Source organism: Rousettus aegyptiacus, unplaced genomic scaffold (assembly GCF_014176215.1).
Source record: "Rousettus aegyptiacus isolate mRouAeg1 unplaced genomic scaffold, mRouAeg1.p scaffold_m13_p_10, whole genome shotgun sequence".
Lineage (NCBI taxonomy): Eukaryota > Metazoa > Chordata > Mammalia > Chiroptera > Pteropodidae > Rousettus > Rousettus aegyptiacus.
This window is the reverse complement of record NW_023416285.1, coordinates 49,380,717-49,408,108: the sequence shown is the minus strand read 5'-3', so window position 1 is coordinate 49,408,108 and position 27,392 is coordinate 49,380,717. Positions and strand designations below refer to the sequence as shown.

Genomic DNA, 27,392 nt, shown 5'->3' with positions numbered 1-27,392 from the left:
AAAACTAAAACATATCTTCATGCAATCCATATTTACATAGGCATCTGCCTACCAGGGCCAACTGGATGGCTTTACGGAAAATTTCAGTGGGAAGATGAAAACGCCTTTTCAACAGATTAAAACAAAATTAAACCAAGGACCTGGTCATTCCTCCTTTCCCCGCCAGTTCCCGGGCCTGGGCATCGGAGAAGGCTGGGGTGCGGTTGGGTGGGGCTGCGCAGGAGCGCGTTCCGCTGGAAAAGCAAGGCTGCGCAGGGGGGGCCCTGGGTTGCCCGCGCCCGGGGCCAGTCTGGGCAGCGCACGGCTACACCGTCTCCTAGCGACCTGAGAGACTTGAACTCCCACCACCGAAGGCCCGGCGGTCGCCGGGAAGCCAGGGCCACCATGGCTGACCACATGCAGCCGTTCCGGCCCGGGGCGCTGACGCGGGCGCCAGCAGGCACGAACTGCAGGCCGCGGTAAGCGCAGCGCGCGGGGCCAGGGCGCATTCTGCCGGGGCCGCGCGGGGGCGCCGGGCAGGTTCTTGCTGGAGCTGGGGTGGGGGATGGGGGATGGCAGATGGCCACAGAGGGCTTGGCTGGAAGCCTGCCTACTTTTCCTCCTCGAGGTGCCCGGCACCTAAATGATTATATTTAAAATAGCGCTCCAAGATTCTCGTCTCAAAGGACACCGTTTTTTTTCCCCCCCTGTTATCCTTACAGCCCCCCAGGGGGTTTTCCAGATGGAAAACTGATGGCCACAGAGTCCTCTGTGGAGACTGATTTAGCTTATGCGACTCACCCTTCTTCAGGTTAGGCAAGTGGATCCCTGAATCCCTCCTGAAGGGTCTGAGGCACCTGGAGCTGTTGGCCAGCCAGTGACTGTAGCCAGGCCCAAGTGTTTGGGGAGTGCCTGGGCAGTGCCTCGGGGACTGGGGCCGGGCTGCTGCCATTTGAATGCTTGGTGTCATGGCCACAGGGCAAGAAGCCGAGGCTTTTTGCTTTTGCTGATTCCTTGAGCTATTTATGAGATTGAAATTTCGCTCTCTTGAGGCTATGCGAAAGTGGCAGTTAAGATTCCAAAACTCTATTGTGTAAGGAGCTACCGTGGACATAGGGGTGCGGAGATCTTAACAAATCAGTGTTTTGGTTTTCTTTGGCTAAATACTCAGAAGTGCAATTGCTGGGTCAAAAGGGAGTTCTATATTTAACTTTTTGAGAAACTTCCAAACTGTTTTCCATAGTGGCTCTACCACATTTCCATTACAAAAATAAAAAAAGATTCCGAAAGTCTAGAATCAGAAAGGATGGAGTGGAAGGCCAGTTCTGTTGCCTGCACGGTGACCTTAGGCAAGTTAGTTGTTCCTTGTAGGCTCAGTTTTCTTAACTACAAAATGGGGATGATAAGAGGAATCAGCTTTATGGGATTGTTGTGAGGATAAACCGACAAAGCACTTGTAAAGCAATTTACGGCCCATAGTGTGCATTTGTATACGTGTTAGCAACTACGAACTTTTGGGGCAGCCCCTTTTCACCCATTTTCAAACTTTTTGTTTTGAAATAATTATAGACGCACAAGAAGTTGCAAAAATAGTGCAGAGGTCCCACGTACCCTTCTCCCAGCTGCTTCCGGTGGTACCATCTTACATAACTATAGTACATTACCAAAGTAGGAAATCCACATTGGCACAATGTATAAATAGACTGCAAACTTTGAATTTCGCCAGTTGTTACTTGCATTCGTGTATGTGCATAGTTCTCTACAATTTTGTCATATGTATGCTTCAAGATACAAACTGTCTTCTTATTTCAAGGGAACCTTTTTGTGCTACCTCTTTATTGTCACTCTTTTCTCCACCCCCAACCCTTGGCAACCACTCATTTGTTCCCCATTTCTTTAATTTTCTTCTTTTCAGGATGTTAGATTAATAGAACAATATAGTTAAAAATTTTTTGAGCTTGGCTCTTTTTCACTCAGCATAAAGACTTTGAGATCCATCCAAGAAGTTGTGTGTATCAGCAGTTACATCATTTTCATTGCTGAATAAGTATTCCATGCTGTGGATGTACTGCAGTTTATCCATTTACCTGCTGAAGGACATTCAGGGTGTTTCTAGTTTTTGGCTATTACACATAAAGCGGCTATGAATATTTGTGTACAGATTTTTGTGTGAACATAAGTTTTCATTTTTTTTTTTAGGATAAATGCCCAATATCTTGCAATTCTTAAAGATGGAAATATCCATGTATCATATACTAGTGACCGTGAAAATAGTAAATGTTTAGAAAAGATGTTTTTAGTTTTATTTTCTGGATCAAGTGAAATTTTTCATCAACTTAAAAAAATGCAGAGAGGTAAGTTTATTAGCTATGAGAAGAAAAGCAGGGTAGTTAGAAACCCTCCCTCTAGACTAGTTGCCTGTTCACGTCTGAGAACTCAGTTTCTTCCTCAAAAAGGGAGGAAGGTGGACCACATTTCTTTCAGGATTTCTGTGAGGTCTAACATTCTATGAGATTGGAGCTGGCTGCCACACTTTCCCTATTTTCACTTGTATGACTATGCTTAAGCAAGCTTATTGTTTATCAAATTCGATTTTGTGAAGTGCTTGGATATTTGAGTTAGTCGTAAATGTGTAGAAAATAAACTTTGTTAAGATATTTAATACTATGGAGGGTTACTTGCCAGTAGGTCATGCTGAATGGATCATCAAATCTCAAGGCTAACTGTAATTCTAACACCCCACCACTTAGCTACTTAAGAGCAATTTTTTTTTGTAAATTCATCTTTTTACGTCCTTTCATCAAGATCTTCACAGTAGAGCTGGATTAGCCCCTCAAACATATACATTGCATACACAGCAAGCAAGAAATTTCTAGAACTCAGAAGAATGGGGATCGAGGTGGAATCTCTTTAAAAAAAAATGTTTTGTGCCTATAAAGATGAATGCAGCAAGGAGTAGTTTTATTGTAACGAGCTATTATATATAGAAGGGGCCTGGAAGAGGCTTCAAGGAAAGACACCAATAAAATAGAGATATTTGACAGTGTGATGTGTTAGGATACTGAGAGATCTGCCAATAAGTTGCTCAAGTTCCAAATCTAGATTAGCAATGGCTGGATATATTAGATTATCCAGAAACAGGACTCATTTTTTATCCTATTTGTCCATCTGTCTCTTCCATATGATCTTCATGCCCTAACTACTCCATACAAACAGCGGCCTGGTGGGTAAGGAAACTGAGTGAAGGAGACTGGGTATAAGGCAATAGGGAGAGGCAGAGACAGGGAATGAGAGCATAGGACTTGTCTAAAAAGGGCAATGATTATACCAATTTTGGTTCCATGGAAAGGTGGGCTCAGCATTCCCAGAGCTCCTGATTTTAGTTCCAGATTATGTATGTGAACTTTTTATATGGCGGAAGCTCTAGTGTAGTGGTTAAGCACCCTTCTCTGGAGTCACACTACCTGGATTAAAATCCCACGTCTCCCACTTATTAGCTGTTGGACCTTTGACAAATATGTATATTTTTAACTTCTTTGTGCCTCAATTTCCTTATCTGTAAATGGGAATAATACTAGTAATACTTCATAGGAGTGTTATGAAATTTAAATAAGTTAATATATGCAAATCACTTAGAACAGTGTCCGTTATGTAGAAAGGTCCAATATGCGTTAGCTATTATGCTTCTGATTAAATCAAGAAGGCGACCAAATGAACGGTTCGTAGGCCCAAGGCAGCCTATGGACTACCAGTTTGCAACCTTTAACCTTGTGAGTTTAAGGGGGAAACAGGCCCACAAAGATTAAATGAAAATGCCAAGGTCAATCGGTTAGTTAGGGGCAAGTTGTCACTGGGATCCAGGTTCTTCCCACTGCACTGTGTCCTTTTAAAGGACAAGAAAGAGCCCTGGGAGTGGCTGCCCCTTGTGAGTGTGCTTCAGAAAGGGAATGGCTAGATGAAATGTGGTGGCAGTAGCTGGTAATAATAAAATAGATTTGAAAATAGTGACATGAATGGGCCTTTATAATATTGTGTTAGGAAACAAATAAGAAACAGAATAATAGCATTTACGTAAATTCAGAATACGTGCACACAAAAAAGACAATACAGATATTATTATAAGGATGCATACAAACAAAAGGGCACATTACAAATCCATTTGAGTGGTTTTGCCTATGCAGGGAGAACAATGAGTATGGGACATGGGGATAACAGAGTAAAGCAAGGAGGAGAGGGGCCTTGCACAGACCAGTGATAATGTGCCGTGAACTAGGAGTGTGATTAACTCAACCTTCTCTGCATGAACCCCTCTCCCCCCACTTCTCCTCCTACTGAGAGCCTCCTTTCAACCTTCTCCCCCCTCAATCCTTTTCCATACGACCTGGCACATTGTCTTCCAGGTGCAAAGAGGATCTGCCTTCTGAGTGCTCCACAAAGCCCAAGAACAACAGGCTGAGGTTCCCCACCTCTCTGAACAGCCAGCGGTGGATATTTGTGAGAAAGGGTCTGGATAACTTCAGGAAAGGCTGCCCGCCTTGCGAAGGTGTGATCACTCAGGGCCCTTGGGACCACTTTCTCCCTCACGTTTATCACAGAGTTCTCCAACCTGCACCCCAAAAGAGGCAGAACAAGCTGCCCAAGGAAGCACCCCTGCTTTCAAAGCTCTCACCAACGCAGCAGGCACGAAAGGCGTTCCTGGAGGACACTGAAGCCCAACCAACCCCGCACCCCTTTGCTCTTTTCCTGAATCTGGAAGAAGATACTCCAGCAGAGGTGACATCCTGTCCTAGGGTTGTGGGAGGGCCTTCACTGGGGCCTTGAAGATAATTCTCTTTAGGTGTCTGGGGAGCTTCCTTAGGGGCATGACATGTTTAAGGAAGAGGGGCAAGGAATGTCTCCCCAGGGTGGGGGTTCTCACGTGAGCTGGAGCAGCCTCCTTTTCTCTGCCCCCAGGAAACACAACCAGCAGCAACATACACCCATCTCCCTTTGCTTCCTGTGAAACCACAGAACTTATAAAGGTCCTGCACACTGGAGACCTTCCACTTCTCTTCCCCTGAACTTCTACCAGTCTCCTTTGCTGTGGGGGGCAGAACGCAATGGGAGAGAGAGTTGTTCAGTTTTGCTTTTGTCACTTTAACCTGGTCTTAGGAGGTGTCGTAAGTACTTATGAGCTGATAGGTAGAAGGCATATGAGAACCTGAAAGGCCGCAGTGAAAATTCACCAAAGCGTCAGAGTTGGGCAGCAGCTCCGTTGTGTCACGAAGGTCCCAGGCGTGTTTTGACTTTCAGCTCCATAGTCCTTAGCACGCACCTCTTGTTCTTGTATCTCAAAATGGCTTCCACACCTCCAGGCATCCAGTCTGTCTTTCAAATAAGAAGGGGGAAGAGACAAAGGTTAAAGGGTGCATGCCAGCTGGCTCTGCCTTTTGATTAGGCAAATATAGTTGACCCTTGAACAACAGGATTGAACCGCACAGGTTCACTTATATGGATTTTTTTTTTCAATAACTACACAGTGAGCATGACAGTTGTTCAGACAGGTGAACTGTGCAAAGCCCTTTCCTACTCAGAGTAAAGTCCTTGCCATCGTCGAAAATGTCCTGTGTGTTCTGCTCTCCACCCCTCACCTCCTCTGCTCCCCCTCCAACCTGACCGCCTTCTCCTCTCTCTCACCTCACTGCAGCCACTCTGGCCTCCTACTTGCTTCATGAACATTGCAAACATGTCCAGTTCGGATCTCTGTTCCTGTGTCTGGGACGCTTGCCTCAGATGTCTGCCTAGCTCACTTCTTCCCTTCCTTCAGATCTTTGCTCAAATGTCTCCTGACTGAAGAGACCTATGTAAAATAATACTTCCCTTTCTCTCTCATTCTCTATCTTTATAAGGATGTATTTTTCATCATAGCACTTATCACCACAGGGCTCCTCACTAGAATAAAAGTTCTGCAAGGGTAGGGACTTTATTTGTGTTTTTCATTGTGTACCACCGATATCTATCACATGGTAAACACTCAGTACATTTTTATGAATAATGAATAAGTGGATAAATAAATGATCAGTGGCAGAGAAGTCAATAGAAAGGACATCTGGAATTTCTAATCCATTATTTTCTACGGGGCATTTCCTGCACTGCCTCATGCACGCCAGAGCTTCTGAGTCCATGGCAGACTGTTTCCACATACCCTACGATGGGATTGTGGCCCTGATTTCCCTGTCTGACCTCCAAAACCAGGTAGGTTGTCTTTTTTCTGAAGCCAGGTCTCTTTTTGTGATATTATGATGACCACCGCAGCTCTAGATTTAAATTTTACTCAGAAAAAGAATACCTCTTTTTGCATGGTCACAGTGAAATTCCATAACTTAATTCCCATGGGTCCAACTTGGGATATGTGCCTGTTCCTAACTAGTTACTGTATTCCTAATTGGCCTGGCCTGCTTCTGAAGTGAGACTGTGGTTAGGCCAATGAGGACTGATGTGGTTCTCAAAGAAAAATCTAGATACTGTCATTTGTATGAGGAAGAATGGATGCTGCGCAGTGAAAGACCACAGAGATCCTCTAGAGGTACCTCGCTCAGTGGGGGCAGTTGGAGACCGGGGTAGACCCAGAGGCACTATTCCATTTAGAGGAGATGGAACTTCAGTACAAAGGTTGCCTACCTGATGTCTAGGTGATAGAAGTCTACTCACAGCACCCGGGACAGAACTTGCACAGAAACTGATGAATGGCACTGGCCAACTGGAAAGGAAAAGCAAAGGAGCCAGTTGGTCTGTTCTGTTTTAGACTCAAAGGACCCCATGTTTCAGCACATTTTTCTTTCCTCCAAAACTGTTTTCTGTTCGTAGCTGTTATTAAAGGTGCTGGAGGTGCTGGATCCTGACAAGAAACTGGAAGACACATGGGCTTATTGTCAGGGTGTCAGGAAAAGAGCAGAGGAACCCATAAAGCTTTTAAAGAAACGTTCCGCCCAAGTCTACTTGGGACTGTAAGTATTGTTCGTAACCCCTCGCTCATTCCTGTCACCTGATGAAACATTCTAGGAGTTACCTTCTTATAGTTCCTTATCTTTAGAATAATTTAGAGAAGCAAAAGTAACTAAGTTCCCGAGGAGGAGGAAAAGGATCCTTGAGTTCTGCTCTAGTGTTTGGTTCATATGTGGATGTGAATTATCCAGCAATGAAGCAAGCATGGGTGTGTCTACATGACTCTAGGAGAGCTGTTGGAGAAGAGGAAACTGCAGAAAACCTGAATAATTGGCCAATAATGTTTTTTTGAATTATTTATGGCAAAAGCTCTTTTATTCAATGTGGCTGGGACCAGTAGTTGATAGGATAACAACAATAAAAAGTTAATACAGAGAATCATAAATGATGGCATTTAAGTACTTAAAATATTTTATTTTACACTAAAACATCACTTGCTAGTCTTTTAATGTAAAGCCTTTTTTGTGTATGGGTCTGCTGCTTGGATGTCCAAGTCATCTTTTTTTGCATAAATCACACCAGTAATACCATCCATGTTCATTGAACATTTCCAAAGCACTAAGCTTGATTTTCATAGAAGTAAACCTTTTTTGTACCACACTCTTGTTTTCCCAACTCATGTTGTATTTAATTTAAAATGTAAATATAATGGTAAGTATATCTGACATAGATTTGAGATATGCATTTGACCTTTGAAATTAAATGATGTCACTGGGAGGCACTGAACAGTGTGAGTGAACAATACCCAGACCACTGATGGAGGACCCAGAACCAGGGTCAAGGTGTTTGGAAGGGGCAGTGGAAGACCTTTGCCAGTCACACCAGTTACCTGCATGGAGGGGGAAGGAGGGAGAGTTCATGGTATTAAATTATACATGTTCATTAGGGTGAGATGCACAATGACAAGAATACCACTGCTGTGATGCTTTAGGCCCCTCAGAGTACCCCCTGGTAAATTTGGGGAAAACCACCAGGCATGCTCACCTCACTCTGCTCTTTTTCCGCTGAGAAGCAAGATGGTCCATAAGAAGCACAAGTTTTCCTCTGCTCCTCCCTTCTTGGGGGAGGCCCCACCCTGGTCCACCCTGCTGGGTCCTGGGTGAGACAGTCTGCCCATTTCTGGTTTCAGTGAGCAAGTCATTTTGGACCTAAATCTATGTCTGCCAACATGGCTGCTGTCAGTAATGAAGGCGACATTTTGGCTTTCATCTTTGCTCTTTGTGTTATTTTCAAGTTGCTCAGAACCTGAGTGGGGAAGAAAAAGGGGTGTTATATGAAGGGATCCCCTTGGAGACTCCAGCACTGTAGGTCGTTGTGGCCCTGTGAGCATCTTTGAATTACTGACCCTCTGTGAATCATTTGCTAGTTGTCATGGTATGTGATTTATCTCAAATTTTTAAAAGAAGCCATTGAAGAGAGCTTAATTGAGGATGAAGGGTGGCTGCATTTGGTATGATCAGATTTACATTTTGAAATGACCATTTTGGCTTCAGCGTGGAGAATGGGTTAGAGATTGGAGGTTCAGAGTCTTAAGAGAAGGTGCAGAGACACCAGCGAAGAGCCTCTTGCAGCAGTCCAGAGAAGACAGAGTTAAAATCTACCAGACTTATGAATGGGCTGGATTTTAGGGATGAGGGAAAGAGAAGTCAAGGATGTCTCCTATGTGTCAAGATTATCTGAGGCCTTGGCAGATTCCAAGTATAGTAATTTAGGCTTTTACCTGGAACGTGTCTTAATAAATGATACTCATAATCTTAAAAATCAACTTATAATGGTAATATGTTATCTAAGTTTTAATTGTTATAGCTAATCATGATATACTTGTCTTTATGATGTTCATAATAGGAATATAATCTTTGAAAAATTAACATAATTGTGTGAATTTGCAAGGAAATATTGGAAGTATTTGTATTATGATCCCCTTTTCCCAAGATTCTGTAGGAAATTGACTTGGATTCATGGTGGCTCATATTGTACTTCTTTGATGATTCCTATACCTTTAGTCCCAAGAAGATTCCTCTATCACATTCAGGCCAGTGGCTTTACAAAGAGAAGAAGCCAAGTGAAATGGATTTGCTCCATGAAGATGGTCCTCTTCCTTGTAAAAATGTACGCAAAGGAGTTAGTGACTTCTGCAACTGGGCTACTAATATTGTAAGTTAGTAATGATACTTGCAACTTACTTTTTAAAGTCAAGCTCAAAGTTACTTTTATTAAAAAATAGTTTGATATAATCTGGGTCGAATAATCAAAGTCATAAAGGAATCTTTATGACTCCCCACCATTTATAATAGCAACATTTCTTGTAGATGAAATTTCCGGAAAGTTTGCAGCCAATTTGAATGTTTACTGTTTATATCTCACGTCATTGCTATTGTTTCATATTCGAGTGCGAATCTTCCCCCACCCTACCCCCCAGCTTAATTGAGATGCAATTGACATATAACATTGTGTAAGTTTGAGGTATAGTGTGATAATTTGATACAAGTATATAGTGCAAAATGATTACCACAATAAGGTTAGTTAATACATCCATCACCTCACATATTACTTTTTTGTGTGTGGTGAGAACATTTAAGATCTACTTTCTTAGCAACTTTCAAGTACACAGTGAAATATTGTTAACTATAGTCACCGGACTGTACCTTACATCCTTAGAACTTATAACTGGATTTTGTACCCTTTGGCCAACATCCTCCCATTCCCCCACCCTATTGTTTCATATTTTTATGTTCCATTTCAATGTAAGGATATTCTTTTCTTTCTTTCCTTCACTCCTGCAACTTATTTTTCTCAGCTATTATTATTGGGCAGCTATGCTTAACTACATTTACTAAAAGTTTTTCCTGACATGAAAAGAGTTTTAACTCAGTTATCAAGGTCTTTCCTTGTCCTCCTTCCAAGAACATATTTAGTTACGTATTCCTGTTCCCAAGTCTCTATAGATGTCTAGATTCCCAATGCTTTTCCTGGATTCGAGACCTAAAATTTGCAAGATCCCTCCCTTTCTTTTTTAGTGAATTCGTCAGTTTTAGTCAATGTGTTATTTAGGATTATTTCATTGGTAAGTGACTGAAATAGTCAAACTGAGTTGAGGGAGAAAAGGGAACCATCGAGAAGTATTAGGACCTGTAGGCACAGCTGGATCTAGGCGCTAAAATGTTTTTAGGCACTCTTCCTATCTGTTGCATGCTCTCCCCCATCTGACTCCATTTTCCTCAAATGATGACAAAAGAAGCCACCAAAAGTTCCAAGCTTACATCCTATCAGATAGCAATGTAAGTGGGGAAAAGAAGCAACTCTTTCAAAGAGGAAAAAGTCCAGGGCTCACTCTTACTGAACTAACCTGGGTCACATGTCTTGTGACTGAATTATCCACTATGAGTGGGGAAACGGACTGTCGTCGTTGGCTAGTTCAGGTCACATGTCTAATCCTGAAATGAAGAGGTGGACATGTCCTGCCCTGCTGCAACAGATGGACTGAGGTGGGAGAAGGAGGCTTCCTAGAGGGTAGATTGGAGTAAAGATGCTGGCCAAGGCAGGTGATGCCCACCCTGCCTGGTGCCTGAACCACTGCTTGTCCATAATCTGGCTGGATTGGATTACCTGAATCCCTGTACTTCTACTTTCCCATTCCTACTACTGAAGACTAAACTGTCTAGGCAGGAATTTTAAGAAACTGTAGGATTATTTAGCTGCTCTGGTGACCAGTCATATTTTCAGTAACTTATGACCAAGGTCCCATCTTTACCTCAGTTATGCAACCTTGGTCCCTATCACACCACCCTATGGTTTTCCCCTATAGCTCCAGCTTATACGTTCCTTCTATGCTGTTTATATTTTTTACCTCATTGATTCTGCTTGCTCTATTTATAGTTCGTTATTATTTCAGCCTAGTTTTGACTCTACTCCTCCCTTTATGCCCCTGACTTAAATTCATGACTCTTCTCTATAAATTTCACCCCAACATCAGCTTCAGTTGCTAATGGCCTCATTCATTTTGTGTTCCCCAATTTATACTTTCCAAAGTGGGATTGTGTTGAGTCTCCAGAGGAGAAAAATATAATCTTTCTTCTACTCTTCTAAATTCTCCCTGGGGTCCATATAATAAAATTCAGATTAACAAGAGAAAAATAAACATAAATTTATTAACATATATCCATCATCTGCTTACCTATCTGCCTACCTAACTACCTAACTACTTATCTACCTACCTCTGTCTGTCTGTCTGTCTATCTATCTATCTATCTACCTACCTACCTATTATCTATCTATCTATCTATCTACCTATCTATCTATCTATCTATATCGAGTAATTCTTTCAGATAGCTTAGAATTCAGTCTTAAATACCATCTTGAGCCACAGACAAAGCAGAAGTGCATGGGGAGCCAGATTTAAGGATGTAACTAGGAAAAGTAGGTAAACAAGAGTAAGGTTTGTTATGCAGATTTAAGTAGGTGCATTCTCCATTGATAAGAGTTTCTTATGATTTAGTGTCTTCCTTCTCTTCCTGGTACAGAAAGTTATACACTCTTATAAATGGAGATTTCCTTTATAAATGTAAACTTTTCATACAAAAGGGTAACTTCTACCTTGTTTTCAGAGCTTTTCCCGTATTGTCTGCTATTTCTCAAAATCATCAACTCAGAATAATTCTTATAACAGAGGCATATTTGGGATGGCACATTCTGCTACCCTTCGGTCCTAAACCATCTTTTAGCTACATTGCAGGTCAATGGTCAGCCTACAATCAGCTACTTTTCGTGTGCCCATCTCTGTCCCACAGGCTGTGGCTTAAGGGAGGGAGTGGAGGGGCTTGTTCTATGCACAAAATACTGCGGAGTAAAACCACCTTCTTCAACAGGAGCCCTGAATGGGGCAGCTTCCCTTATAATGGCCTCCGGGCAGAACAAACACTGACATTTTTTGACATGTTTGGAAAATATCTCAAGGGATGTCACTGCTATGAAATGTTGGAGAAGTTTGCTTTTGGTCAAACAGACTGAGTTTTTCCCAGTCCCGTTAACTCTCTCAGGGACTCACTGCTTCTTGTGGGTCCTAAATTGTCTTTTAAGGCACTGACAGAGCCTGTCAGACTCCAAATACAGTTGACCCTTGAATAACATGGGTCTGGACTGTGCTGGTACACTTATCCACGGACTTTATGTTAGGGACTTGAGCATCTGCGGGGTGAGTATCCGTGGGAGGTCCCGGACTCCCCCTACCCCATGAATACTAAGGCTAGTTAAGTTTTGGGGAGTCAAGAGTTATACAGGATTTTCAACTGTGTGGGAGATTGGCTCCCCTAACTGTGCCAACAGATCAGCTGTACTTCTTGTCTCCAATCAGTGTAGACTAAGCATTTTCTACGTCTCTTCCAAACTACCTCTTTCCCAGCCATGGTCAATGCTTCCCTTAGATTGAGGAAGAAAGCAGGGAGTATTTCACCATTTGTCCTTGGCTCACACAATGCGATATTCTTCCAGGGAAGCTCAAACATTGATGAAAAGTTCATCCTGAAACAGTTTGCCGTGGACTATCACAGCAAACCAAGCTGTAATGTGCTGAATGTGATGACACTCAACCAGGTTCCTTTGGAACCGAAGAGGAGTGTGGGGCTCAATAAACTTCAGGAGCCAGAATTTTTCCAGAAACTTAACCATGAGCGGAAACTCCAGAAGCTGCAGGTAATTACAAAAGGAGAGAAGACTGAAAAATCAAAGAAAATTAAGTTGTATTAAAATCTTGAATGTTCTTAAATTGTGACACCTGTCTTTTTCAGTAGAATGCTTAATTTTTTTCTGTTTAATAAATGTTTATTAAATTAATGAATATTTAATACATACAACAAAGTTATACAAACAATGCATGTCATCCAGCATTATTGTCAGCATCCGAACAGTCGTTATTATTCTATGTGTTTTATATGTTGAAATTCTAACAGTGGAAGTGCATGTGAATGTTTCTCATTGCAAGAGTGAAATGCTGAAGTTAATTATTGTGAACACTGTTTATTTTATGTCTGAAGAATTCTTGAATTTTTAGGAGGGTCTTACTGACCTCAAACCATCATTCTTGATCACATGCTTGCCTGATCATTAATTACTCACTCGGTTTTCCAGTACCAATTTCCTGTGAAGACAGAAGAACAAAGTAACAGAGAGGAGAAATAATATGTTATATTCCAAAGGGAAGTTTTATGGGCCCCTAAGTATTTTACCAGTTTTAACACATATGTTACTGCAAATATATACACAAATGAAATGCGCCAGTCTAACAGACTTAAGTGCCTAAGTGAGAGTTGGTAAGGATGGAGAGGAGAGAGAGTTCTTTTCTCTGAAAGTGAAAAACAATATATTATCCCTAATTATTCTCTCCTTTTTACACATAATCTTTGATACTGTATTCCCACTATTTTGGACATATTAACTTTGTCTTTTACAATGGAACACAATCGACTGACTTGTTTTTACATACATAATGTTTTCTATCCTTGACTCTTGCGTAATATTTATGAAATTTATACATTCCATCTCCTTTCATCTTTCTTAAGGGTAAAATGTAAACTGATGCTGGACAGGCAAATTATGTCCTTCACACCTGGGTCCTAAAACACTGCTTGTCCTGAATGTGGGCTATATGAAATTGCTCAATTCCCTGTACTTACAAATAATTGCACAAATACTGCTTTATAGACTACTGTCGTTATTGCCAAAATGGAACTTTTTACTGACAGATGGAGAGTCACTATGCAAAATTTCAAAATATATTTCCACATGGTCCTTATGCCTGAAGGACTTCCTTTAACAGTTCTAGTTTAGTTCTGCTGGTGATGAATTCTTTCAGTTTTTTATGTCCGAAAATGCCCTTATTCTGCTTTCATTTTAAAAGAAATATTTGTGGGGATAGAATTGTAGGTTCGCAGTATTTGGTTTGTTTGTTTTCAGAACTTGAGTGATGTTGCTTCACTGTTTTCTTGGTTGTTGATTCTGATGAGAAATCTGTCATTTTTATCTTTGTTTTTCTAGATGTGTTTGTTTCCTTTGCTGCTTTTAACATTTTCTCTTTGTCACTGGTTTTGAGTAGTGCAATTATTACTTTCGTGTATATTCCTTCATGTTTCTTGTGCTTGGAGATTGCTGATCCTCTTTGATCCATAGGTTTATGGTTTTCATCAAATTTAGAAAAATTTTGACCATTATTTCTCAAAAAAATTTTTTGTTTCTTAGCACTTCCTCCTGGACTCTAATTACATGTAATTAAGCTGCGTGAAGTTGTCTCACAGCATACTGCTACTCTATTCAGTTTTTTTATTGTTTTCTTTCTGTTTCTATTGCTATGTCTTAAAATTCTCCAATCTTTTTTTTTTTTTCTTTCTGGAATATCTAATCTAATGTTAATTTCATTCAGTGTATTTTTCATCTCATACATTATAATTTTAATCTCCAAAAGTTTGACTTGGGTCTTTTTTTTATATCTTCCATGTCTCAACTTAATCTTTTGAACATATGAAATACAGTTATAATAACTTTTTCGATGTTCTTGTCTGCTAATTTTAACTGATCAGTTCTGTTTGAGTGTTCATTAATCGATTTTTCTCCTCATCGTGGATCATTTTTTCTTGCCCTTCTGCATGTCTGTTGTTTTTTGAGTAGACGCCAGACATGGCGAATTTTACTTTATTGGATGCTAGGTATTTTTTTGTATTCCTATAAATTTGAGTTTTGTCCTGGGATGTAGTTAAAGTTACTTAGAAAAGTTTGATCCTATTGACTCTTCCTTTTAAGTAAGATCTGTTGGGAAGGACCAACCTATATTCAGTCTAGGGGTGATTTTTTACTGCAGAGGCAAGACCTTTCTGTGTATTCTACCCCATGTCCTGTGAATTTTCAGGTCTTCCAGGAGAGAACGGGCATGGTCCCTGCCCCTGTGTGCATGCCAGGCACCACTCCCTCTAATGCTTTCTGTTGATTCTTTCCCAGACTTCAGGTCGTTTCCTCCCACACATACATAAAGGAAGATTGTGCAAACCTCTGGAATTCTCTCTCTCTGCAGCTTTATCCTTTCTGTTTCTTTGTGCTGCAAACTTTAGCTACATTGGTCTCTCTGGTCTCTCAGTTCTGTCTCCTCAACTCAGAAAGTCCACTGGGCTTTTGGGGGGCTCCTCCCTGCATTGTGAAATGGAAACTCTCTCAAGACAATGAACTGGAGCAATCGTGGGGCTTATCTGTTTGTTTCTTTTCTCTCAGGGATCACTGCTCTTTGTTATTTGATGTCTAGTATCTTACAAACCATTGTTTCTCTCTCTCTCTCTCTCTCTCTCTCTCTCTCTCTCTCTCTCTCTCTCTCACACACACACACACACTCTCTCTCTCTCTCTCTCTCTCTCTCTCTCTCTCTCTCTCTCTCTCTGTTTTTCGGTTGTTGCAGGTTGGAGGGTAAATCTAGTTCCTTTTGTCAGAAGTAGAAGTCTCATCTTTATTTTTTTACCCCACATACTTTCAGACCTGCTACAGTCTGCTCTTCAGTGTTGGGTGTTCTTTAAAACTCCGAGCTTTCCCACTACCTTAACTTTTGCTTACAATATCCTCTCTGTCTGAAGTGCCCCTCTTCCCACATCTACATCCTTTAGACGCAGGTCACATGCCAATCTTTCCATGGGTTTTCTCTAGGCCTTTTAGTTGACATTAATTTACTCTTACTTCTAATCTCTCACAGCCATCTATATATCTATTGTAATATAGCTCTCTTTATCCTATATATTCATTCATTCATTCATTCATTCATTTGTTTATAAATTTATTCAACAAACATTTCTGAGCATCTACTACTATGTGCCAAAAAGTGCTGAGAGCAAGTGAAAGACTGTCACCGGCACGCAAGGAAAGTCTAGTAGAATCAACAGATAAATGATTAACTATAATGAAACTATGTCATGGTTCATACATAGGACATGGGAAGAAGTAATCAATTTCACCAAGCCTGGGGTGAGGATAGGCACACAGGCACACAGAAGATAGGCATCATAGAAGAAATCATATTTGTACTGAGTCTTGAAAGAACACCAGTCACCCAACAGCATAACATGTTCTGGAACCTAAGTTCTTCAGTAGAGCAGTGGTGTCGTGTCCACTCCTCTCTCTTCCTTTCTTTTTCTTCTCTTTGCTTCCCTCTTTCCTTTAATTCAGTGGTTCTCAACCAAGGGTGATTTTGCCCTTTCTTCCCTTACCATCCACCCAGGGACTTTTGACAGTATCTGAAGATGACGTTTTTTTTTTAACATATCACAACTAAGCACTTATTATACTGTTTAAGAAGGGAGGTAATTGCAGTAGTATTTCAAAAGCTGTATCTTTTTACAAAATGTAATATGTACTCATAGACTCTAAACAGGATTTTAAAATATATAATCTCCAAAAGAAAATATTCGACTCAAGATAAGATAGATAACTTTTAACGTAAGTGAAATATAACAGGATTTCTAAATTCATCACATATCTTTCACAGCACAAGATACAGAAATGTGCAAACTTCCTGTACAGAGCAGTATAATCTTACTCTTGAGCAAGGTTTTCAATAACTCATAGGTAATCTTCCACAAGTTCCAGCTGTTCATGTTTCATGCTTATTTCTGTTTGGTTCATCTCATTTTTCAATTTTTCTGGTCTGAGACATTTTCTCATTTTAACAAGATCTTTCTGCTTTTTCCTATACAGACTAATTAATCTTCTTTTTAATATCCAGTCTATAGCTTCTGTATTGTTCAGCATCACTCAAGTCAGTTACCAGTAGTCAAAGAATTTTATAAACCCATCTAGCGTGTTGCTTATTTATTTAGAACTTTTGTTATGCCTCTATTGCTGTATCTTCATTGAATCCTTAACTTTTCCCAGGAAGAACAGGGGAAATCTTGACAAAGCTTCACCAGGACAAAGTCTTTTAATTTCACATAGCATTTGGATGTATCTTCCTTTGTAATATCAAGAGCAGAAGGAGACATAGTGCAGTATCTGCTTCTTGAAAGAGTTGAACGCCATGGCCTTGACCTTAAAACGGAGTCAACATCAACATCTGACTTGCACATAGTCGGGTTTTGTCTGGGTGTGTGGAATAATTATAGACTGTCATGTAGCCTACAGTCACAAAGAACATAGTTCCATCCTTATTATACTTCTCAAATAGCGGAAAGTTAGTGCCCTCTTTCTTTCATCGTCCACGTCAATAAAGTTAGCAGTTTCAATAAACATAAAAAGTTTTAAAGTTTTTCATGATATTCTCGAAAGTCCCTACATGTCATGCCAGCCTTGCATATCTGAAAGATAAAGTTTTCTCCTCCTTTTGGGCTTGGAACAGAGTATGTATGTATGGAGTAAGGTTCCAAATGGCTTGAAATCAACTTTTTCCAGCAAATAAATCATTTGTTTGTGCAAAACCCAAGTGGAATTTTCTCTTGACATCATCTGCCTCTACACAAAGTTCTCATAAACTTTCGATGCATATTCAACAGGGAACATTGTTGACAGGCTACCAGCAGCACAGTATAACAGGATCTTCAGAACCTTATAACCAAAAGTCATTTCGTCATCCCAAAAGAATTGATGGGTATATTTAGGAAAGATGTTTAATGTCATTCTCAAGATCTTCAGGAAAACAAACTAAGTTTAGGCCAATTGCTATTTTGGTATTAAATTTGTACTTTGCCAGTTTCTTCTCCATTGCACTCTTGTATTCAACCAAAAATTTCTCCATTGCACCAAATCCCACCATGTCTAAGCTGCAAGCACCCATGGCTGAGGACAGACGATGGAGATGACATTTTTGGTTGTTCCAACTCGGGATGTGCTACTGGCATCTGGTCGGTAGAGGCCAGAAATGCTGCTAAACATCTTATAGTACATAGGACAGTCCCCACTACTCACTGCAACAAAGAATCATCTTGCTCAAAATGTCAGTGCCAAAGTTAAGGAACCTGACTAATTCAACAAATATTTATTGAGCACCTATTGTATCTTAGGTATTGTTCTTGCCTAGGGGAAGTAGCAGGGGACAATCTCACAAATTTACATTTTAAAGGGTGAGAGGAGAGACAATCAGAAAAATATATAACATACTAAATGGTAATAAGCACCATTAAGAAAAATGAGACAGGCACAGAAGACAAGAACTGTTGTGAGGGTGTTATAATTTTTAAGTTGGGTGTTCGGGAAAGATACTGCTGAGAAGATGACTTGAAATAGGTAAGATGACAAAATATCTTCATGTGGTTATTTCAAGGAAGAGCAGTATGGCGGAGGGAAGGATGAGCGCAAAGGCTCTGAGGCAGAAGCGTGATGAACTTGCTCTAGAAATAGCAAGGAGGTCAGGAAGGACAGAATAGAGGGATCACAATGCTGAATGTAGCTCTGAGAAGGGATTTTCCTCCCCTCTGCTGTGTCCTGTCCTCTCTGCTTTGGATAGGTGTACCTAGCTTGACACTAGAATGCCCCCGCACGTTCTACCTCATAGTTTAAGTGTGAGGGAGAAGGGAGAAGGGCAGAATCTTGATGTTTTGTGTTTCTTTGTCCTGCCCAAGCATTAGACCCTTTTGATGAGACCATGTGTGGGTGTTGCATCCACAGTTTGGGCTATAAACCAACCGATGGGATATAAACCAACTAAGGAATGTGAAAAAAAGAGGACTGATATCTATTTTTCTTCCTCTTTGTCTCTTCAAATTAAAGAGGCAAGAGACTGGTGTTGACAGCATTTTGATCAAAAGTAGTGTAGCATTTACAAGGCTGAGCACAGGCTAATAACATCATGCGGGTTGACTGAGTATTGTTTAAGGTCATTACCCTTTGGTGAAATATGTAATTTTTACATGAATTCTAGCTGCTTTACATATTCTCTACTTTAATCTTCTCAACAACATCACTATGGGGTGGATACTATTATTTTACAGGTGGAGAATTTAAGAAACTTGCCTACAGACTCATAGCTACTAAGAAGGGGAGGCTGGGTTTGAATCCAGATCTCTCTAAATCCAAAGACCATGCTTAACCACCACACCACAGTTCATTTTACCTTTGTAAATCAAAGCATACTGAAACTTCATAAAATACTTTGGCAAAGATCAATTATAAATTTAAAATAAATGATACTGCCTTCATAAGCTAAATCTTAGATTTATTGAAATGACAAACCAAACGAAACTCATGTAATTGGGAATTATGTTATTTTCTATAGAATCCTTATAAACCAAAGCAGGTGAAGATGAAATACGGAGCATGGTATCTGAACACCAAGTTGTGGAAAAAGCGAATTGCAGATGAACCTTTGGTTGACCCCAAGGCCTTACATAAAACTCAAGATGAGAGTTTCAAAAAGGAGCTTCAGCAACAGGTATGTGTACCTGCTGAGATTTGATCGTCTGAGCTAAAGATGATCACAGGGTAATTGCACCTTATGTGGAAGCCAGGGTCTCTGGAGCAACAGAGAGGCTCCAGAAAGTGTTACAGCTTGCACATTGAATTCAGAAATGAGAAAACCAAGTCATTAGATGGGGAATGTATGATAGGCAAGACTTCAAATATCCTGGCTTCACAGTAGACAGAATGTCTCAAAAGATGGGGCAACCGCTAATTGTTGTCCTACCATTCTTGGTTCAATGGATTAATTGGCTGTCCCAAGAGTGGTGTGATCTGGTAGGACCAATTCAATACTCAGAGTGATATAACATCATGAGTTCTCTCTGAGTAACTAAATGCAAAACTTTTTTTTTTTTTAATCAACAATGGATAAATGTTAAAGAATTTCGAAATTGCAACCAGAAAACTTCTTTTGTGCAATTCAACAGAATTGCAGGATCTTTCTGAGAGGAAAGGGAAAAAATTTAAGAACTGGTTGATATCACAAAGCCACAAACATACGAATGTGCTCTAATTCTATTGGAAATAAACTCTGTGCCTGTCTATCTCTTGGGTACAAGTATCTAATGGAAAGAAGATGCTCGTTGTAGTCCTGAAAACTTGAAAATATTGACACAACACTTGTGCAGGATTTGTAGCCTTATAAAAGGGTGCCCTCAGGAGAATATTTATGAATATATTCTCTTTTTCAACAGATCCAACACTTCTCCCAGTTATCAAAGTGAAAACACTTGGAAAAAGTAAAATGCAATATATAAATTTGGCTACTCATTCATTCAGAAATTGCTCATCAATTGCAACCTTTAGACTGGAGAAAGGGTGGTCATTTTAATCTTTACTATCGCTGGGTATGAAATTTTAATTTTTAAATGTGAGACACAGCACATTTATGAGCACAAGATGCTTGTATATAAGCCATACAGTAATGTAAACAATATTCAGCAGAATTTCTTGGTATATGGTTTTTGGAGCTGCCTATTTAAATTTATGTGAATTTAATACATAACATGAAACTATTCCAGCTGCACTTTTTATAAATAACAAAACATTCTCAATTAAATATTTAAAAACAAAAATAGTTATAAAAGTTTAGTTTTAAGGTGTCTATAAGTTCTCTTTTTTGAAATATATTCTTAAAGGCATAAATAATTTTTCCAAAATATTTCATTTGACACCAAAATCTAGTAGAGATGTTTACCAAAATGTTTACAGTCAGCTCATGAAAAAGAAGTAATATTTAAATTTTTGAAATGTGGTTGGTAGAACTAATACAGCAAAACATTGTTTATCATTCAAAATGATGGAGCAGTTTAGACACAGGAAAGATTCTTTAATGGTTTTTATAGATCACACTTTTGTAATACCTGAAGATTGATTTACTTGTGCACGTAGATGGTGCCACTTGGCTATTACACTCCAATTCACAAGACACAGGTGCAAGAATGTGTTTGTAAGGGACAGTCAATATAATGACATGGCTGTGTTACTTGGAACACACAACTTTTGACTGTCCTTGGTTGAGTTCATTCAGAAGGTGAAATGGTCTTAAAAAACTGAATTGAGATGATATAAAATTATACATCCAGTTTTAAAATTCAAATAAATGAAAGGAAAAAAAAATGAATGCACAAATACCCTGAAGGTATATATAGGGCCTGGAACAAGTCTTTTTGGATTATCTTGCCCTTTGAAGTTAAGGTCTAAAAAATGAGGATATGTTGTTGAATGGGAAAAACACTCCTGTTCTTTCCTTTACCATTCTCAATTCTGGTCACTAAAAGTGTCAGGGATTTTTTTTCCCCAAACCAAGAAATTCTGTTTCTCTGGACATGATCTGGGTGTCTTACAATTTAATTCTAACACCATCTATTTGGAGATAGTATTATGTCCCACAGGTTAAGGGCTCAGTCCATGAGACTGCCCCACTTCAGATGACAATTTCAAGTCTAGGTTGTCATCTGTGCTTCTGACCGACACTATATACATCTCAGGTTCCCACAGCCCCCTTCTTGGGTTCAGTCATCAGCTCACAGAACTCAGGAAAACAGTTTACTTACTAGGTCACCATTTTATTATCAAAGGGAACACTCAGGTGTGACCAGATGGGAAAGATACATAGGGCAAGGTATGTAGGAAGGCACGTGCCTGGAGCTTCTATGCACCCTCTAGGTGCGCTACACTCCCAGAACCTCCACAAGTTTACCTGGAGGCTCTCTGAGCCTTATCCTTTTGGGGTTTTATAGAGTCTTCAGTACATGAGCACGATTAATTAAATTGTTGGCCATTGTTAATGAACTCAACCTCCAGCTCCTCTCTCCTCCCTGGAGGTTTCGGGGTGGAGCTGGAAGGCCCAACCCTTTCATCATATGGTTGGTTCTTCTGGCAACCAGCTCTCATCATGTGACTATGAAGGTGCTTTCCAAAAATCACCTCATTGGCATAAACTCCTGTGTGCTTGAAAGGGGTCTGTTAAGAATAACAAGACTCTTTTTTCACTTTTGTGGTTCTTATTGCTTAGGAAATCCAAGCATTTTAGGAGCGCAGTGCCAGGACGAGGAAGAAGAGCAAATATATATTTTGTATTATAAATCATAGTATCACAATTGCTAATCTTAAACTGGTTAGATTCCAATCATTCTAGGTCAATAATTGTCTAATTGCTAAAACGTATGGCTTATCCTTAATATAAGCGTTAGAAAAAAGGTAAGAAAGGAAAGTTGTACCTTTTCTGAAAGTCTTATATTCAACTAGTGAATACATATATTTCCAAATGAGGAAGTGGTTTAAAATGAGGTACTTTATAAAGAGCCAAATGCTTTTAATTAGGACAAGTATGAAATCAACTCCTGACTGCTTTTTTTTTTTTTTTTTTAAATGTGGACCCTATTTTAGGATGAGTTACTTGCAGACCTTCAAGCAACAGTTGCCTTTAAGGATTTCATTCTAAGCAGGGGCTACAGGGTGCCAAGAGTGAGTAAAGGGTCATTTCAGAAAGGCCTGCTGAGTGTCTCATGGTTGGTGGGAAATCAATCCTGACAAAATCAAAACACTTCTCTTATTGGTAAATACCAGGACTCAGGTTCCTAGAAGAAAGGGCATGTTTTTCCCCAGACCGAGGTTCAGAGATAGGATTTGGCATTTTGTTCTTTTTATTCTGCCCATTTAGTGTCTACTGAGTCAGAGGTGCTTTCTCCCTGCTGATAATGTGTCTGCCTTAGGTTTGGCCTTAACAGGACCAAAGTGAAAGGAATCTGTGTACATGGCATGTGCCCTGGAAATTCTGACTGCTGCTAAAACACTGAATTCTCTAGGAAGTATTTGAGAGTCTTTTACTTACACATCTAAGGACAAAGAGCTGTGGCTTGGTTCAGGACAAAATGGATTTGGGATTCACAATATCATCATGGTACTGTGGGGTAGGTCTTGTGTGGAAACAGACTAGGGCACTTGCTGGGGGTGCCACCAGGGTCTCCCCAACTGCCTTCTCCTTGGAAGACCACGTGTAACGAAGGTGGGGTGAAAGGTTGGCAGAGTGGACCATTTAGCAGGAAGTTTTGCACCCACACCATCCCTGTCACCACAGCAGGAAGCCAGCTAGGCATGGGGCCAAAGCTGTAGCTAATAATAAGTCATGTATTGTCCAGTGTCCTCTGTGCATACGTTCTTGGAGTCTTTAGGAGGCTGTGCAGCCAAGATGGTCCAAGTTCCTGGAAACGGGATACTGGATATTTTTTTCCCCAAGAATGATAGAACTAAGAATAACTTATACTTACTGGCAAATAAATATATTAACCATGCTCAGATCTAGACTGGTTTCACAGTTAAAGTAGGCAAGGTGAGGGGAAATCTGGAGTATGAAGTAGAGATGGGCCTAAAAGACTTTATTACATAACTGGGATGAAATTTCCCCTCCAGCTTTGAACATCAAAAATAAGCTTGCTAGATATATTTAATATACTTATATAGATTTATATACCTATAATAACTACCTAATATAAGATTACATAAGTATATTTATATATTATATGTATAACATATGAAATGCTATTTTATAATTATATAATTATACATATGATATATATTTATATAACAGATATAAATATACTTAAGCATAAATTTAGGTGATATATAGGTATATATATTTATATGTGTGTGTGTGTGCATGTGTGTGTGTGCGTGTGTGTGTGTGTGTATCCCTTATTTACTCTTGATGTTATAATGACTCATAGTTCTATCTTAACATTTTTAGTGGCAAAACACTGTTTTTAAAAAATTTTTATTTGTCCCCTGTTGGTTTAGTCCTTTCACTTGAAGAACATTTAACTCAATTTCAGGCAAAAGGAAGCATGCCTGACACGCGAGCCATGCATTCTCTTAGCTGCATTAACTAAAGAGCAATGATCCCCCTGAGAACACCTGTCACTCAAAACACTTTATTCTTATATCCTACATTCTCTCTATTTTATTAATTAGATTTCAACTAAGAGAGAGGAGGGAATCTAGTACAGTAAATTATATATATATGCACATACTGTATATACTGTCGTTACTTAAATTATAAAATAAAATTAAAAATTTTTAAACATTTATTTTCTTTTTACTCCCATAATGTCTGTGTATATTCACATTCATAAATGTTGCATGAGCACATGTACTTGTTTACAGTATATACATACATACTTATATACAGCAGATAACCTGCTGCTGGATTATCTACTCTATGTGTTACCCGTAGCCTCATTGTGTGTGCTTCACAGATGGGTGCCAGGCTTTTAATAGCAGGGATGAGCAGCACAGGGCTGTGCTGAGCTGGGCTCGGCTGGGCTGCACTTGGGCACAAAACAAGTGTGCAGTAGATCTAAGTAGATCTAGGTGTGTCTGATGCTGTTAACTACCTTCCAAAGTGCAACATCTGTCATGGTCTAATTATCAGCATGAGATTTTGAATATTATGAGGATATATGTCAGAGTGTGAGACTGTGAATTTGGCTATGGTAGTTGTTGGGAGCAGGAATGCACAGTTGTTGCTCGTCGATCTAATGCAGTCTCTTTCTCTCTCTCTCTCTTTCTCTCTAGTTCCTTGAGAAGATGTACATCAGGAAGGAATGTAAATGTGAGTGTAAGACTCCTATAAAGTAACTTGGCATAGAACAGTTTGAGGAGATAATTAGACAGATTTCATTAACTATATAGTACTTGGATATTTCTCTGTCTCATTAAACATTAAACAAAATTTATGATGAGTGTACCATCATAGATGTACAACTTCAATATGGCAACACCCATAAATTTTATACCTAATACAAATATATCACAATGACTTTCTGCTTCGGTAAATCAATATTTTATATACTTTATCAACTATGAGATTAATAGTCACACATAATCTCACATTTTTTGCAACATTGTCGATATTACATAGGTCAAGTAATTATTTATAAAAATATATAAAACCCTAAATAAAAGCAAAATTACTTGGTAGCATTTTTCCAGGGTATTATCTTTCCTGGTTTTGAGTGAATACCGTTGTTATACTTTTTTTAGAATATAATTTTCTTTCATTTTGAATTAAGCTTATTCAGCTTTTCCTTCCCATTTTAGGCATTTTAGTCTTAATAATAAATGTGTGCCTAGAACATAAGGTCCATAGTTCATAAAGTGTAATGGAAGCTCAAGTTGACATATATATTTTAAATTAATTTCTTGTTATTTTTTATTAAAAATGTTAATTTTCATGTTAGAAAAATCAGAAAATATAGACTAATAAAAAGAGTGTAAAAAATAGAAATAATTGCTATATAGTCAACAATAAGCACTCTTCACCCATTGGCATGTATCCTTCTAGATCTTTTTCTATTAAACTCACCTGTATAATTTAATAAAAATGCATTTATTAAAAAGGTATTGGGTCCCAATGTTGTTTCAATTACTGCATCTGTCTTCAAATACAAAGTCTCTGGGTGATGACCTTTCATCTTCTAGGTCCGTCATGATCCCATCTCAATAATCCATGTATTGGACTGACTACATTGCAATTGATGCTACTGTATTCTATGAGGCCACACACTTTAGGGTGATAGAGTACATGATAGGTCAGTGAACCCCATAGTGTTAGCCCATTGCTGTAAAATTAGTTTCTTAGTGAGAACAAATGTTGGGTGAAATATTATGGTGGTGAATAAGCATTCAAGAAGTCTATGAATGTTGATGTGTACAGAAGTTTGTTCAGCAGGAAAGCAAACCTAAATCCAGAATAAGCTGTTATTCTAGTAAGCCCCCTTTTCCCAGATTCCCTTGATGTTTTAACTCATTGCACATACCCACGTTTGGTAGCCCACAGGAGCCGCAGGGGAGAGCGGCTGCTCCTGCAAGCTCACAGGAGGAGGCATCCAGTTCTACTAGGCAAGCTGGGGAGCAGGATTTTGACATTTAGTCCCAGGATTCAAGTGCTGAACAGAAGAAGCTACTGGCATTGGTGATCTGGAGAGAATCTATTTCATTCCTTGGCTACATTGTTCCTGGCTTGGTCACATTCAGACCTAATTGATATCATGAACGTGAGTTGGGTTTTAATTGCTGGACAACTAAATCGTCAACAGAAACAGTAGTCAGATCAGCCATGGTGAGGAGAAATCCACATTGCCAGAAGCTGCATTCAGCACGCCCACTTTGTTCATGAGATCACTGGGCAACACTGGAGTGCCTGGAGGAAGAAGCAGGCTGACATGCAGAGGACAGGCCAAACTTTCACCTGAACACTGAGTGCTTCCTCTACAATGGAGGCCTTTAGGTGGGTATTCACAAAGAACCAAATATCCTTATATTCTGGATCCATTCTGAGAGATCCCCTGTGTTCCTCTTCCCCCAAACATGTTTGCCACCAGCCCTGCATTCTTTATCCTTCCAAGACTCTGGCTGCTGTGTTAAACCATCAGCTACTGACTATTAATTGGCCTGTACTTCAGGCCATTTCTCCTGTAAGACAAGGTGGTCAACAGGGGGAAATGCTTACAATTTTGTCTACCGAAAAATTCCCCTTCTCAGTTCTTCAGGGCTACCCTTGAGTTGGGCTACCGTGTTGTGCCAGGCCATTTGTGGCTGGTACTGTCATATTGTGCTGGTTGTCTGTTCAGTCACCTGGACTTAGAGAATATCCCTGGGTCAGATGTATAGGCTGAAGATGAATGGTATTTGATTTGTCTTCAGTTTCTGATCAAGCCCAGTCCTATATAGAAAACTTCCACTTGACCATGAGAAGCAATGTAATTTTGTAATTAAACATGTGGACTTTTGAAGCCCGAGAGCCTGGGTTCAAACCAAACTCTGCTACTTATGAACTATATGACTATGGGGTCAATTGCTTATTCTCTCTCTGTTCCAGTTTTCTCTTCTAGAGTGGAGATAATAGCAGTAATAACAGTACTATCTCCCAAAATATTGGGGAGAATTAAAAGAACTGTTACAAGTAAAGTGCTTAGAACAGAGTCTGGCGCATTGCACACACTCACTAAATGTTAGCTGGCTTTAAGGCTTAGTGGCTCAGGTGACCTCCAGGTTATGGATGGGCACCAGTTGCTTGGTTACCTAGTGTCTCATGACCAGACTGCTGTATTTACTAGTGCTAGGCAACAAACCAAGATTGGTTTCTCAGAAAGAGAACAGTTCTATGCCACAGAGTTCACGGTGCAGCTGCAAATCCCCAGGGTCCTGTGCTCTGATTCGCCTTTCCAGACGTGCCAAAGCAGCCTGTGTGCCACAGGTGCTTCAAGCCCACTGGATTCACTGGATCAGAGGGCAAAGCTTTCTGGACCAGCTAAAAGCCTTCTCTTGCTTCAGGCTGTCCTCACAGCTGGCAACCTCTCAGATTACTAAAGGAATGAGCTAAAACAGCACATCTAAATCCGGCCTCTAAAATCCAAAGAGAACTACAAGTGGCACACCATTATATATTATTTCCAATGCTCATGTATAATAAATGTAAATCATCTCAAGAGCATAGACAATAATAAAAAGTTGTTAAG

The 27,392-nt window shown here is 39.8% G+C and overlaps 1 protein-coding gene, 1 long non-coding RNA gene and 1 pseudogene across 4 annotated transcripts in view; 1 reads left to right on the top strand and 2 right to left on the bottom strand.

Annotated features, from left to right (window-relative positions):
- The window catches only part of LOC118608675, a 15,080-nt gene extending 14,120 nt beyond the window's left edge, over nt 1–960 (bottom strand). For both annotated transcript variants that reach the window (XR_004953099.1, XR_004953100.1), the window contains exon 1: nt 781–960. This is a non-coding gene — a long non-coding RNA (uncharacterized LOC118608675). The remainder of the gene's footprint in view (nt 1–780) is intronic.
- LOC107516361 (protein FAM47E) lies at nt 247–27,392 on the top strand. 2 transcript variants are annotated; one of them, XM_036227833.1, is made up of 9 exons: nt 247–458; nt 4,380–4,752; nt 6,826–6,965; nt 8,967–9,117; nt 12,451–12,651; nt 19,190–19,345; nt 22,264–22,341; nt 24,448–24,484; nt 25,705–27,392. In XM_036227833.1, the coding sequence occupies exons 1-9, from the start codon at nt 385–387 to the stop codon at nt 25,848–25,850; spliced, it is 1,356 nt and encodes a 451-aa protein (XP_036083726.1). In that variant the 5' UTR covers nt 247–384; the 3' UTR covers nt 25,851–27,392. The 2 variants fall into 2 exon arrangements, with proteins under 2 accessions (XP_036083726.1, XP_016011514.2); XM_016156028.2 differs by lacking the exon at nt 25,705–27,392 and having other exon boundaries at nt 24,448–25,681.
- Nucleotides 16,519–17,731, bottom strand: LOC107516362 (annotated as a pseudogene).